General features: G+C 43.3%; 1 protein-coding gene across 5 annotated transcripts in view; it reads right to left on the bottom strand.

Annotated features, from left to right (window-relative positions):
• U2SURP (U2 snRNP associated SURP domain containing) overlaps nt 1–8,272 on the bottom strand; it is a 105,510-nt gene extending 97,238 nt beyond the window's left edge. For 4 of the 5 annotated variants that reach the window (XM_072618215.1, XM_072618212.1, XM_072618213.1 and 1 more), the window contains exon 1: nt 7,865–8,169. In XM_072618215.1, the coding sequence (XP_072474316.1) occupies nt 7,865–7,909 (45 nt within the window). In that variant the 5' untranslated portion in view covers nt 7,910–8,169. Of the gene's footprint in view, nt 1–7,864 lie in introns of all 5 variants that reach the window. The other variant, XM_072618217.1, reaches the window with a different exon arrangement.
• Between the last annotated feature and the right edge of the window lie 8,148 nt (nt 8,273–16,420).

Raw genomic sequence — 16,420 nt, 5'->3', positions numbered from 1 at the left:
CAAACAAGGGCACAAAACAGAATATATGTATATATATATATACATACATATATATACATATATATATACACACACACATACATACATATATATATATACACACATACACCAAAGATATTTGTCAATCACATAGAATGTCTTGCATAGAATTGAGAGAAGAGTGATTTCCTAGAGGATGAGGTCCTTTACAAATTTGCGTTTTGCACACATTGTGCTGATTGCACCAAGGTGTTTGCAGCCTTTCCATTAAGATACATGACAACTTAAAAGCGATCAGCCTACCTTACAGACTACCACAATGTTACTACCAGCAGACATCTCAGAGTGAGTTTTCCAGTAACAAAAGAGAATTTCCTGACCTCTCTATGACACATCCTCTTTCTTACCTCTGACGCAAACCCCTCAACTACTCTCACATTTTTATATCCCTTTGCAATTCAATCTTCCTTGTACCCTAACCCCCAACCTACTTTCCCTTTGGATTCCTTTAATAAGCGCTTCTATTTTCTTCCAGGCCACCACTCACCCAAAGCACCTTTCCATTCTCTCTCCACGTTTTTCACAAGTAAATCTTTCCACCTTCATTCCTCCCACAATGTCCGACAATTCTTTCCTCCCATTACCATCTCCTACAAGAAGTTAGTAGTAGCTTTGTTTTTGTCTAGGTATCCCCAGGACCTAGCACTATAGCTCGAACATGGTTGTTGTTGCGGCACTAAATAAATGCTTAGATATTATGGTCATAAATGTCACTTTCTGACCATTATTTCAACATTATCACATGAACACCTCTCTTCTGATTAGATGAACATCATTTTATACCATAATCCTCATCCTCATCACCAACCTCTAATCCCACAGGAAGACCTCCAATGTGACCTCTCTAAAGTATTTTGATACTACTGACTCCCTCCTCCTACTCCTGAACACTCACTCCTCTATGTTTTTGTAACACTGCTCTTTCTTGGTCCTTCTCCTCCCTATCCAATTACTCTGTCTCAAGCTCTTTTGTATGCATGTCATGCCCACTAACAGGGATATACCAACGCTGATTTGGTACCCCCCTCTTCTCTTCCCTTTTACACCCACGTGGTGATTTCGCCAGCTCTCATAGGTTCAATTATCATCTCTCTGTAAATGAATCCTATATTTAGATATCCAGCCCTCGTCTCTCTCCTGAGCTCCAGTTCCATATCACCAACTGCTTACTGGACATTTCAACCTGGATGTTCCATAGATACCTCAATTGTAATATGTTCAAAACAGAACTTACTACATTTCCTCAAAAACCAACCCTCTTCCAAACTTCCATATTACTGCCAGTCACCACTATTCTTTCTATTATCTAGGTTCACAAATTCAGTAGGTCAATGAATATTAAGCCCCACAATATGCCAGGCACTGTGCTAAGCACTAGGGATACAAATTCAAAAAGGATAGCCCCAATCTTCAAAGGAGTTTCTACTACAATAAAGACACCATACCAAAGAAAGCTGAAGGGATGTGGGGTTGAGGGTGGGAGGGGTTTACCCAACTCAGGAGCACAGTGGAGAAGCCAGAGAAGTCCAAAACGAATGCAGCCTGAATGTCTGAAATTATCATCCTTGACTCATCACTCACACCCCAGTTATCCAAGGAGCAACTATTTATTTTCTGTACGATAAAATATATTTAACTTCTTAAGCATTCAAAGCTCCTCACATCCATCCTGGTCCCTTCCTACCTTTTGTAGTCTGCTTTCACATTATTTCTCTCTTTGTACACTCAGACTTGTTGCTCTACCCACATGACATTCCCTATTACCCAACCCTGTCCCTTTGCATTGGTTTTTCCAAAGTCTAGAATGCTCTCCCTCCTCAAGTACACCTTCTTGGAATCCCTGGTTTCCTTCAAGACTCAGCTCAAGAAATATTACTTGCCTTCTCAATGGGCTGGAAAGAAAATCTGGAACAAAATTTTTAAAAACAAATGTTTAAAAAATGTTTAACATAATTGGGAAATGTTTAATGAAATAAATAAAAATATATTTTTTTTAAAAAAGGACTCAGCTCAAAGTACCAACTTCTACATGAGACTTTTCTTGGTCTACCTGGCCAGTTGCTAGTGTCTTCCCCCTAAGGTTACTTTGTATCTATTTTGTATGTATCTTCTGTATTTGTAAGTGTGCATATGCATACAAATATATGCCCTGTATCTGTGTGTGCAGTGTGCATACATATACACATATTGTTTCCCCCATTAAAATGTAAACTTCTTATGTGACTGACGATTTCAGAAGTCTGATTATAAGCCATGCTACCCACCTTTTGATAACGAGGTGATGAACCAGAGCACAATGAGATAATCATTTTTAGATTCAATGTGTGGAGCTACTTTACTTAACTACATTTCTTTATGACAAAAGCTTTTATTTTGTGGGGGGGGGGGGGGGGGGGAGTTTGGGGAGTGACCACAATACCAAAAAAGAAAAGAAAAAAAGATCAGTGAATGAATATACAAGAAAATTCAGAAGGGGCCACAAAACAAGTGAACTACCATGTTAAATATGTCATGATACCAAAATGTCGTAATACCAAAAAAAAGTGTGCAAAACTATATAAAAGTACAGAGGTTCATACTCCTTTTTTCTTTTCTTTGTATATTTAAATGTTCACATACGTCAATGTTTATTAAATTCATAATAAAAAAAGAATAATTTTTAAGTATTCTAAGCTCATTATGGGCAGATATTTTCACTTTTGTCTTTGTATGCCCCTCTGACACTTAATAACAGTTTGGTTGATAGAACCTCTATGTCTTCAGCTTCAATGATTTCTATCTCCCCTCTACTTCAGTTGCTCAAAGCATGAATGTTCCCAATCACTCACAACTCGTTCCTCTTCCAAGATCCTAAATCCTAAAACTTCCTTCTGATGAAAAGTTGTGCCTCATTGCTTCTAACTGAAATGGTGTTTGTTCATCTTCCTGAACTAGCTTTTCCCTACTCTTCTAGTCCCATCCACCTAGTCCATCCACATTTCTGGCTTCATTTGCCTTTCTCCTAGTTTGGACGAGATGCTTCATCAGTCCAACACAACTCTACTGAGTACCCCAGAATCCTAAATTCCCTTTACCTTCACCTGTTTGGAAAAAAACCTACTGATCCCAGCTCTTTGTTTTTCAAGCATTTTGGAAAAGGTAATAAAACCACGTTGACTCAATCTACTATAAATCAGGCTATCTATCCTCAGTTGAATCCTTTCTGTGCAGTTCAGCCACCTGTTCATCTTTTGTTGACTGCTGAGAGCATTCATTTGGCAGCTCCTCTAAAGCTTTCCCACTCTCTCCAAGTTCAAGACCAAGTCCACCCCATAGCTTTATCTTAGCAATGATATCCTCTCCTAAGACCAAGTATATTCCCTAGACCTACTTTCTTTCCTATCCTCTTCTGGAAGTCTGATTTTTATGGACCCCTTCTTGGAATGCTTTCAAAAGCACATTTATTTTATGTATTTTATTTATGCAGCATGATTACCCCCCAAAATTTACTGAAATAAAGATGCAATTTTTTTCTCATGGACCTGCTGAAATCTATCCAAGGACCTGAGGTCAGGTGTCAGGTGCTCCTGGGAACATAGCCAGTATGGGTCAAAGGTGAGACTAGAAGCCAAATACTCCTGGCCCCTAGGTCAGTTCTTTTTTTAAAGTGTTGCTCCCTCCTAGTCCATGCTAACTGACTTCTTCTTGGCATCTATTCAGATCCAAGTCCGGCTGATTCTACCTCCAAGATCTTCATTTCAGTTCCCTCCTTTGTATCCCACCAGCCTAGTACAGTACATCTCACTAAACTCACTTGGATTATTTCAACAGTCTACATCATCCATGCCTGTCTTAGAAACTATTCTTTACACTGCTGCCATATTAATCTTATGAACAGATCCATTCACATCACTCCTTTGCTCAAAATCTTTCAATGGTTCCCTATTACCTACTGAGGAAGATGCCTAGAATTTGAGTCCTCCTACAATCTGATGCCTCTAACTTTTCAAACTCATCTCACACTATTTTCCTCCTCAAATGTTACACATGAATCAAACTGAAAAACTGCGTTGTACAGTCAACTTTTATTACATTCTATTCTGCCCTTGAGTTACTTTATGTGTGTATGTATGTATACATGTATGTATATACATTTATCAGCATATATTTGTATTTGTCATAACTCCCTTGCTAGAATATAAATTCATTACAGAAAGGGCTTTGTCTTTATTGGTTTAATACACCCCCCCCGAGGATCTAATAGTGCTTTTGAACACAAAAGGCAACTAAATGATTCAACTCAACAATTCATTAAGGACTTGTCTTGCAAAGCACTGAATGTTTAGTTAAGATACATCCCCAATGGAATCTACAGTCCACAAGAGGGATGGCAGCAGTTAAATAAGACACAAGTAATTGCTTTATGAACAAACGAAAGCAATACTATTAATAAAGATAAGAATTTGTGGCACTAATTTGTTTTAATTTGTCTTAATGCCACAAAGGGTATTTTTCCAAAATGGCTGCTTCTCCGATACACACTCTAACCTTGGAGCCCTATGCCTCATTTGAGGTTTTCTATTACATTATAGAGAAAAGAAAGTCTCATACTTTCTAGAAGAAGCCATAGGAACAAAAAACTGTAGTCAGTCTAAGAATGACAAGACCAGTTAGGAGACATAGTCCTATCTTTAACAAAAGCCTAGGCTCTATAACTAGTGGTAAAAGCTCTAATACTGGAACAGCAAGCAAGACAACTTCAACTCAAAGTAGCAGCATCAGAAGAGCCTGAAGTATCCTAGAGTTGTCTTAAATGTATGTTATTAAGAATGTCAATTACTAGAGAGAATTTTGTGACTAAAAAGTTTAGTTGTTTCTCCTACAAAATTCTGTTAATAGTATCTTTAGGCAAACATTAAAAGGCATTTGATTAGTATGTGTCAAACACTTTTTACATGTACTACTAAATTTATAGTAAATGCTAAACTAAACTCAAACTGAATCCTGACTGTATGAAAAACCTGCTTTTCAAGGGGTTTTTTGTTATTTTTGAAAAAGGAGTATTAGGCATATTTGTCACCTTTGTGAACTTTGTAAATCTGCAATTGTACTAAGTATCTTGTAGCTACAGTAGGTCCTTGTTTTCAAGATATAGGAATAAACTATATCCATCTATCTACAAAAGTAAGTATCAATAGTTCTTACAGCTTTACTCAACTGGTAGGAGTTTGTAACTGGATATAATCTCTGGAGTTCCTTTATTTTATTGAGTAGAAGAATTATATCACTGACAGTTATATGGAGAGGGGAGAGACCTGATGGGGAAAGAGCTGTTAGGAGTCTACCACAACAGTTCAAGGAAGAAGTGATGAGAACTCTGGTTCAGGTGGTGACTATGTAAGTAGGAAAAAGGGGATAGAGGCAGCAGATGTTGTGGAGCCCAAAATAACAGGATTTAGAGATTGGTATGAGTGAGGACCTGAGGATGACACTAAGAACCTGGGAGAGTGGAAGGACGGTGATAGCCTTGAAAAAAATATTTTTGTATACGTACTTCTGTATTTTTGTTCAGAAAAGAGATACGTGGAATTGGGGGGGGGGGAGGGGAGAATAATGAGGCTTGTTTTAAATGTGTTAAGTCTGAGATATCTACAGGACACCCACTTAGAAATGTCTAACAGGCATCAGATGACCTGGAAAAGAAGCTCTGGAGAGAGCCTGGGGCTGAATATGAAGATCCGGGCATCTTCTGAATTGAGATGAGCCCAAAGATATGACCTGTTCTCCTCTTCAGATTCTGCTGAAGAGTAAAGATAAGAAATAAGCAAAGGCAAGTATAGCCTGATAATGCGCAAAAGAGAAGATCACAGAATCTGATGGCTCATGTATATTACTCTACAATTTTCAGGGTAAACGATGGGAGCATACCAACATAAAATCAGAGAATATTAGGGAGGGAAAGGACTTTAGAAATCATCTATTTTTACACATAAGGAAATATATGTTAGGCACTTACCCAAGGTGGCAGAAAAAAAATATTTCAGTTCATACTGTTTCCCCATTTTCTACAAACATGGGAAATGTAGCATCCCTAAATAATTTCCCCTAATGTCAACATCACACACAAATACAAAAAAAGTAGAGTGAAAGCGGTTTAGTACAGTGTTTTTAGAAATTACTTATTATTGGTATAGAAGGCAAGGTACAGATAGGGACGAGCCATGAACAAATGGGTACTACAGGAAGTCTAAGCTGTCACTTAGACTAGTTTTCCTTCAGGGGAAGTAGATGAGCAGGTAAGAATATCAAACTCAGGAACTAGAAAATTCCACACACCACAGGAAAAAGCAAAAAGGGTCACCCCTTTCAGGGACCTCAATCCCAACCCCCATGTTAGAATACATTTTATTGTTAAGACTAAAAAGCAAAGGTTAAAAGGATATTGTGACAACTATTTAGAGCAAAACTAAAAACTACTGTCTACAGAGCCAATGACACCATTTCTTCTTCGTTAGAAGGAAAAGGGTGCTGAGGTAAATAATCAAGTAAAATACAGCTCCCTCTGAATCTGGAGTCTGGGATTGACCCTGCCTCAGCCACTTCTTTACTTGTGACCTGGGCCAAGATGATGCATCTTTCTGGACCTCACCAGTACTAGAAGGGATTAGACTAGAACGATACCCAAGGTCCCTTCCAACTCTTTCTTCATCAGTGATCATTTGACCGAGGTTCTCAAAAAAAAGGACTAGAGTTCACAATCCTACGTTGTATGTCATTCGACGGACAGGGGAGCGAAGACAAAGATTTCTGTAAATAACCACATCCATTTAATCCAGTGGATTTTACTTCACGGAATCAAGAAACCCCACAAGACACCATTAGTTACTTCCTTTGGGGACTTAACGATGTTTAGAATTCTTAAAAAACATGAAAGATTTTCTTCGGAGGGCATTAAGTGCTTCTCGCAAGTACTGAACGTTCTTTAGTAGAAAACCACCCGACGGTGGGGGCCTGGCCCGATGCTCTGAGACATTATTCCTTAATAAAATCGAGGCAATGTTGGCAGCAGGCGTTTTAAATAAGCTCGTTTTCTTCCCTCAAAGCGTGCAGTCACTGCTCAGGACGAAACAAGCGCTTCCCGCACACCGCCCCAAGCCTGAACAGGGCCCGGGCGCTGGGCCGGGGTCCGAGGCTCTGCTCCCTTCAACCTGCGCAACCTTGGCCGCCCCCTGGGCCCCTCCACCCCGACTGGTGGGGCCCTAGGTCAGAGGGCAGCCCGGGGAGGGACTAACGGTCTCGCTAATTGGCCCACGTGCAAAACCAACTCCAGCGCGACCGGGGGAGGGGCCAGCGGCCCAAACCCGAGGCTCCCGGGTCGGCCTGGGCCTGAGCTGTGGGTCCGCCGCTGGCCCGCCCGCTTGCGCGCCTCGGGGAAGCCCGGTCGGCCCGGTAAGAAACATTCCCGCGTGCCCCGAGCGCTGACCCCGCCGCCTTCGGAGCCTGGGCCTTCCGCCCAGGAGAGGCAACGGCGGCGTGGAGGGCGGGCGCCTCGCCCCCACCCCGGGCCCAGGTCCCGACCCACGCCGTGACAGGCCGCGCTCCTCCACCCGGGCCGCACGCCCTCAGCGCCGCCGAGGCCCCCCAGCGAGGGCTCCGGGCCCGGGTACGGATAGAAAGATGAGGCCTCGCAGCCTGCGCACCACGGCGCGGCAGCGCCCCGCCCCCCACCTGGCCCGACCTGCCCCGCCCGCCCGAACCCCGGCTGCGGGCGCCCACCGCCTTCACCCTCCCCCGCTGCCCGAGGACACCCCCCTCCCCCGGCACACCAAGCCCCCTCGGAAATCACCTTTGAACTGGATTTCTGCGAGCCGCCTGGCGTTTTGTCCGCCATCTTGCGTCCTGCCCCTACTCGGAGGCAGAGGCGGGAGCGAGTCGAGCGCCGACCAGGCGTGTGGATCGCCGTCGGGAGCCCGCCAGCGGCGTCTGCAGGGAGGAGAAGTCGATAGCCGAGGAAGCGAGCCAAGACAGCGATCTGGAAAGGTACCTCACTTCCCCCTCCCCCCACGGGCCGGGAAAGAGGAAGGCTCTCAGACGTCACGTGCTCCCCGAGCCCGCCTTCCGGACGCCGATTGGCGCGCGGCTGCGACGAGATGGGGCGGGGCGAGGTGCGTGCGCCACTTATGGCTGCTGCGCAATGAGGCTGGAACACGTCCCCTTCCTTCGGCGCCCCCCCGCGGTGGTCTTGGTGTGTGGGCCAAGCTCAGGGTACGCGAGCCCGAGCTGACGCCTTGCATGGCGTTCTCTAGGCATTGAAGCTAAAGCGAATTAAAGCGACTGTTTAGGAAGGGGCCGGGACACTCAGGGTCTCTGACGTTCGAGCTTTTGGACGCTCCCCCGCCGCTTCCCAAGAAGCAGTTCGGTCCCGTGGACTCCGGAAGGCCCGAGTTCACTTTCGGCCCCTGACCGCTTAGAAAGTGCTTAACTCCCGGAGCGTGCGTTGTGTTCAGACTCCTTTGGCAGCCTGATGAAACCACTCCCTTGTGATAATATCTGGGAAGGCATCAAGTAAAATATAGGGGAGCGTGACGGACGCCCATCCGCTTATCCAAACGTGGAGAGTGAAAAGACAAGCGGAGGAACCCCAGGTCGGGAGTCCGCGGCCGCCCGGCGGTCGTGCCGATGACTGACAGGTGGGCGGGGCTTCGGCGCCCGCCCGGCTGTTTCCGCGCGCGCCCGGGGCCGAGCGAGCGCAGCCCCGGAGAGGCTTCGGGCCGCTGGGCTCTGTCCGGGCCCTCTTCTCCGCTCCCCCAGAGGGGTCTGGCCCCGAGCCGACCATGTTTGGGTCTTCCTCGCCTTCCTCTCTCGGCTGACCCCCGCGGCCTCTCAGACGTCGGAACTGAAGGTCTAGGGCGGCCCTGGTCTTGCCCCACAGCCCCGCCTCTCCTCGGGCTCCCAACCTAGGAGTCACCCCGCCGTGCCCCAGTCTAGCTCCGGCCCTCGGACCTGCCGGGCCGCCTCCGGTTCCGGTCCGTCCTCCTTTCAGCCGCCAGACTGTTTTCTTAGGTGCGAGTCTGATCGCCTCGCTTTGCTCCCTAACCCGGCTCCGGCGCGGCCAGTCCGGGCTTCCCCCTCAGCGTGCCCTCTCTCTGCCTCCTCTCTTCCTCTCTCCTCATCCCAGGACGTGGACCCATTTTCTGTTCCGCAAACCGGACGCTCCATCTCCTGGCTCCTGCCATTTTCTCTGGCTGTTCAGGTGCCTCAAATGCTCTGTCCCTACTCACCTCTGAATTCCTTCACAGATCAGCTAAAATGCCACCTTTCTACACAGGGGGCCTTTCCCAGGCCCTTTTAATCCTTGTGCCTTCCTTCTGTTACTTCCCGTTTGTCCTGAATGTAGCTGGTTTGCCCGTATGTCTGCTTGTTGTCTCCCGTTAGATCATGAGCGCCTCCGAGGCAAGGGCTGTGTTTTGCCTCTTTTTGTATCCCCAGGCTCAGCCCTGGGCCTGACACATGGTAGGTGTTTAAGGACTGTTGCTTGGTCGTTGCCCCCCGTTGGGGAAGAGGACCAAAGTGGCATCCCCATGATAAAGTCAAGCTTCATTGTGTGCGACTGTGGCTGATCAGACCAAAAGGAGCGCGAATGCCCTACCACAGGTTGGGTACCAGCGATCCGTGGGAATATTTGGGGTGGATACTCCAGATTTGCGCATCCTACATTTCCTTTGTGTTGTCTCAATTCTGCTTTGCTCGTAGAGCAGGGCACCTTCTCTGATGTGGGCACACCATGCTGAGTGGTCCTGTGCCAGTGTCTCCCATGTCACAGTGAAATCCAGAGTTCTTGAGAGTGTCCTTGTATGGCCTCTTCTGACCACTGTGTGATCTCCCGCCCCATGCAGGTTCTCCATAAAATAGTCTTATTGGTAAACCATGGTTTTGCATTCCAGCAGCATGATCACCATCAGACTTGTGTTCTCTGAAGCATAGTTTGAATGCTTGCCAGTTTAGTTCGAGTAAGGACCTCAGTGTTTAATAAATGCTTATAGACTGATAAGAGAGCTCATTTAGCCCTGCATTTTACAGACAATAAAAACATACTGTCGTCTTTCAGGTAAGTCCCATTTTCTTGCTCTGTAAAATCAGAATTTTGGACAAGATGACCTCCAAGGGCACTTCTAGTACTTTATCTACAACCCTAGAATTTTTCATGAAGTGCTTCCTTTACAACTTGTGAAAATGATATTGCTTTTATTATTGTCTCCATTTTACAGACGAGGAAACTGAGAAGTTAAGAGCCTTGTCCTAGATCATATAGTCAATTAATTGTTTTGTTGTTTCATTGGGGGAGGAGATGTTAGGTTGGGGGGGGGGGGAAGAGAGAGAGAGTTTAGGTGCTTTGCTGTTTTGAGTAGATAAATCTACATCTACAGCCCTGACCAAGGATTCAGAAAACTTCCTAAATAACCTCCTTTCTCATACCCTGAAAAAGTGTAGTCCTCTTATCCTCATTTTGTGTATAAGGAAACTAGAAGCTTCAGACTTTAAAAGGACTTTCTTCCAGACTCCTAAACTTAAAGCTAATAGGAGTCATTTTTTGCTCTCTTCCTTTTATAACCAACCAAGCACCACACCCTGCCATTTCTTTTGTTCCTAGAATTTGTTTCTTTTTTCTTTTCATTCCTATTATTAACCCTCTAGATGAGGTCTTATATCCCTACTTGGTCTGGATATCTGCAACACCCTCTTGGCTCAACTCAATGATGGATATTAATTTCTCCTTCCTACAATAATCCTGTATAACATTGTCAAACATCTTCCTGTTGCTTTTATTATATTTGCCTACTTAATGGCTCCCTATTACTTATCAAGTCCCAACTCCTCTGCTTTGTCTCCAAGACCTTTATGAGAAGGAAAGTTACCTGACCCCACCCCAGTTAACCAACCTTATTTCCCACTACTCTTTGGCCTTCATCTGTGTAGTCAGGCTGGTCTCCTTCTCTCTAACAGAAATCATTCTCACAGGCTCATACTTATTTCACCTTCTGTGCCTGGTCTCTCCTGATACCACAACTTCTTTTGTCTCCATTCTTGACTGGCCCTTAGTCATTGAGTGAGTGTTGCCTCAGACCTGACCAAGACCTGGGAAAGACCTCATTTTGGAAAGGGCGTGGTCTCCCACTGCATTCTGGGCCATCACCTGACCTCTGTGTTGCCACTGAACTTCCATGACTCTGGAAGAGAGAGTAGGGCTGATGACCTTGCACAGCTTTGCCTCACTTAAATCCAATTCGATTAAAAATGAAAACATACTTTCATGAGGTTGTTAACAGGATTTTTACTGAGTCAGTCTCTAACCTGAGACACACAAAGCAGACCTAGAGACAGGATTATCAGATAGTTTTATCAGTCAGTTTCAGAGTGAGAAGTGATCTTTTTGCTGAAGTAAAAACAGGTTATATACTTAAATCACAAGGTGAGAAGGAGGAGAGAAAGTGGATTGTAATCATTTAGTGGTTTCCCACAAGAAACACTTGAGTCCCACAATACAGCAATTCTGGAATCAAGTCTTGGGGGGTTGTGACCCCCTCCCCTAAAGTACAGAATCAGAGTTCTATAAAGAACAGGTTCTACAATCTTTGATTTGATTCACTTAAGATCCAGTGATTGTGAATGTCATCAGATTTGATTAATCAGTTTAAGCTGCGTTGTGAGCTCCGACTCCCAAACCAGAGAGGCAGCTCTTGAGAAAACTAAATTATTAGTATATTCGTTATGTATACCATATTGATTAATATGAAAATTATAAATTCCCTTCTCAAAGTCATCAATCCCTTCAAGAATGAAGTATAAAAAACAACTACAACATCTCTCTCCCACACACACGTACACACACGACAAAGAACCTAAATTGGGCTGCCGAACAGGTAAAGTCTCCTCACAGTCAATCTCTGTGACCCAGGACTGGGTTTCCTCCATGTTTCATTCTCACCAAATTCCTCCTCAGGAGCTACTTTTCCAAACAGGGATCCTAGAGCAGGATATTCAACTGCTCCATGCTCCTGGCTCTGGAGACCTTAGACAAAGAGGCTGTGGGTGACTGCCCCAGGTATGAGAGAGCAATCAAGGATGGAATGGAAAAGATCCATGGCGAGGGATGATGATGGCACGGAGGATGAGAGAGAACACCATGCTGCCCAAGAACTCTCAGTCCTTAGACTCAGCACTGAAGACAGAAGAAACAGGCAGAATTAGATTGACTACTGGTAATAAAGGCTAACATGTCAATGGCAATTTATACGTAGAAAGCCACATCGTACATTCCATTGAGGTCGTTCCTCACAAAAACCACATGTAGAATGTAGTTCAAGTAATTTGATTCAATTCAGCCAACATTTAATTGACTATTACATTCAAGGACTTGGAATCATATTTAAAATCATAATCACATAGCTTGAGCTCCTGTAAAATGGAGATAATACCACCTACCTCAAAAGGCAACTAAGTGGTACAGTGGATTGGGCACCAGCCCTGGAGTCAGGAAGACCTGAGTTCAAATCCAGCCTTATACTTACTAGCTGTGTGACCCTGCCCAAGTCACTTACCCTGAATTGCCTGTTTTCCTCATCTATAAAGTGAACTGGAGAAGGAAATGGCAAAACGCTCCATTATCTTTACCAAGAAAAGCTGAAATGAGGTCACAGCCAGATACAACTGAAAAACAACTAAACAAAACCTCACAGGGTTGTGTGAGATTATATATGTAATATATCTATGCATAAAATATTGTCGAATGAGATGATAGTAATAGCAGCCAATATTTATATAGCACTTACTATGTGCCATGCACTGTTCTAAGCATGTTATAATTATTATCTTTCAAATCTTAAAGCTTTACATAAGTGCTACATTATATAATCACCTTCCTTGTTATTATTACTTTATAGTGTGATTTACTTAACTCATTCGATCCTCATGATGGCCCAGTGAGTTAGACAATTATTATTATCCCCATTTTTCAGATGAGGAAAATGAAGGTAAAACTGAGATGTGGAGAATCACCCAAGTTTACACAGCTAATTAGTGGCAAGGCCCTTTGATGCTGGTGCAGTACTCTTTTCAGCAGGTAATATTTGCTAAGAAGGAAGGGTCTCAGGTCCTACTCTTGCTGCTGAGTTTGCAATGTAGTCTTCTCTGCCCATAGAAGCTCTCCACTGAAGGCCACTTGTAGCCATAGCTAGCCCAGTCCTCACAGTAATTGTGTGCCTATCCAAACAATGCCCAGCCATCCAAAAAGACTAATCAGGTTCACCACCAAGGCTAGCCTGTCTCCAAGGTGTATAGTATGATATCCTAAGCAACATGAAACCCCACTCCAATGAATAAGGCATCTCCCCTACTTGCTTTGGGACACTGGAAGCTCATTTGACAAGAAAAATAGTTTCATACTATGATTAAAAGGCTTAAGTGTTTGTTTTTTTAACTAACAGACAAACTAAAACTTAATACCATTGAAGGATCATAGTGAATCATTCAGTGAGTTTAAATGGCTGATCCTTTATGGATTTTTAGAGGGAAGTAAGTTTGAAAGAGAGTAGGGCCTGGGCACTTGAAGAAAAGGATGACCCTGGAAGGGAAAAAGGAGGAAGTTGGGAATATAGAAAACCAGCCTCTACTATTGACAGTGTTTCTGAGGACCAAATTTGTTTACCTTCAACTATGTTCATCTAGAAGTCCTCTCAGGAAGTACTTTTTGTCTTTTTTTTTTTTAAAGTTCAGTGGTACACTGTTAGATAATAAGTACCTAAGCAGATATTTGGCTACAAGTCCTTTGATCCATAAATAGAACATGGCTTGAAAGGGTACACCTTATTAAAAAAAGAATAGCTACAGAATAGATTAAATAGATTGTGGGATGCAAAGTGGCATTGGAGATGAAGATAGACTCATGGGAGGAAATCTAGGAGTGGAAAACATTTGTTTGAACGCTAAGTTGTACAAAACAAGCAATATTGTCATAGATGTAAAAGATGAAAGATCTGGACAGAGGAAGAAAATAGACTAGTTTGGGAAAAATCACAAGGTTGACACAGAGACATAATACTGTACTAATGGAGAGCTTCAATTATCTAGACATCTGCTGGAATACTCTTGTCAAAAGCAAAGTAGCTGATAACGTCTTAGTTTGCCTGGATGATAATAGTACTCCTTCAAAGTTAGAGGAAGTCATGAGAAGTACTATTCTGGACCTAATCATGACTTACAAGGAGGAATTGAGTACTGAAAATAAAAAATGATGGGAACCTTGGGAGGAAGGCACCTTAGTATTTTTAATATAGGAGAGGGAATGGAAGAACACTCTGAGATACATCCTAGATATTTGGAGAGCAGATTTTAAGCAGTTCAGAGGAATGTTAGGTAGCATCCTATGGACTAGAATTTCCAAGAGGAAGCCAATCCCCAAAGTATGGAAATCTCTCAAGACAATCTGAAGACAAAAAGAGAAACAATTCTAGTGAAGGGAAAGGGGAATGGGTTATCAAGATACAGATGTGTACCCATAGGGATGTCCATCAACCAACTTATATTTTTGAAAGACATGTCTAGAAGATGGAAAGAAGGGGAGATAAAGGGGCCTCCAAGGACAGGGTCAGAAGCAGAATTGGTCTTGGAATGTTTGACAACAGCCATAACTTAGTTAATGACCCTGTGACAATGAATATCAGATGAGACATAAAATAAGATGCTATCTGCTCTCAAAAGGTATCACCAATGGGATGGAGGAAATCCAGGTCAGAGTTAGGACCAGGAGGGATTCCCTATGGATGATGAAGTCTTCAAAGATGTAATATCATGCTGATTACATCAAGCACCAGAACACTGTAGACTCCTGGAAGAGATTCATCATCGTTCAAAGATGTTTGTCCTGAATATCCACACAGGAAATATCAAGTGGATGAAGAAAGCCTGTGGCGCTTTCCAACAATATGTATTTCTAAGACAAACAGTACAGATTAACAACAAACTGGGCCCACAGTGAAATAAGAAAAGCAAAGCAGGCTGGAATGCTTTAGGAAAATTGAAAAGTTCTTTTACATGATAGCAAAGACTCACTTTTCAATATTAATGTTTTACCATGTTTATATGTGACAGCAAGGCATAAAACAAAACGCCTCCAAAGAATTAAAAAGAAGTATCACAAAGCAAGGCAGTTTATAATTAACAAGGAACACAGAATAAGAATGGGAATAAAGGACAGCAGTAGATCAAACTATAGCAGATAGAGAACCGGCCTCTGGCACATACTCGTGTGATCCTGGGCTTAACCATTTAACCACCCAGTATTCTAAGGCCATGATGACCTGAATAGTTAGAGGGACATTCCTCACCTGGAAGTTCCCTATACTAATTAAATCACAAAGCTTTTACCTATCCCTATATTACCTAGAACATTTTGGGTTTTGACCACAATTGTAATTTCACCGCTGCAGGGAATCTCCTCTACCATCTCAGCAATTGGCACTTTTAAAAGCACCTGGTCAAAGAGACATTTGGTAACTTCCTAGGGTGATATGTCTAGTATGTGTCTGAGGCTAGACTTGAACCCAGTGCTCCTACTGACCCCATCAGAGTCCAATGGCCACTTGTCAGTTCCACTCATCGCTCCTGGTTTTACCCAGAGGTCCACGAAAAATAATCTTTTCTCCATAAGACAGCATGTTAAGTACTTGAAGACAACTGTCATGTTCCCCTTAAATCTTCACTTTCTAGCTAAACATCCCTGGTTCCTTGAACCTTTCTTCATAGGACATGAACTCAAGGCCCTTCATAAATCCTGGTTCCCCTTCTCCAGATGAGCCTGCCTTGCCAATATCCTTAAACTGTGATGACCGTAACTGGATGCTATACTCCAAATGGAGTCTGATCTGTGCAGAAGACAGAAGGATATTCATTCCCTCCTTATTCCTGGAAGCCAAACCTCTCTTCACAAAGCCCAAGATCCCAACATTTTTGACTGCTGCATAATATTGCTCACTCATATTCTGGTTATGGCCAACTAAAACCCCCAAATCATTTTTCAGGTAAGCTACCATCTCCTCATGCTTTCCCCAACTCTGATTTGTAAGGTTGATTTTAAGGTAGATTTTTTTAACCAAAGTATTAAGTTTTTACATTTACCCCTGTTCACTTTTATCTTCATAGTTCAGTACAACATTTTAGCTTTTCAAGAATTTTTTCAATCCTGACTATATTCCAGTGTGTTAACTAAACCTTTCAGTTTTGCATCATCTGAAAATATGATGAGTATGTCACCTATGCCTTTATCCATGTCATTGATAAAAATGTTAAAGAGCACAAGACCAAACCTAGTTCCCTGGGGTGGGCCACTGGAGGTCTCTGACTGAGC

Source organism: Notamacropus eugenii, chromosome 6 (genome assembly GCF_028372415.1).
Source record: "Notamacropus eugenii isolate mMacEug1 chromosome 6, mMacEug1.pri_v2, whole genome shotgun sequence".
Classification (NCBI taxonomy): Eukaryota; Metazoa; Chordata; class Mammalia; order Diprotodontia; family Macropodidae; genus Notamacropus; species Notamacropus eugenii.
Note: the sequence above shows the minus strand (reverse complement) of the source record. Positions and strands in the feature narration are given on the sequence as shown.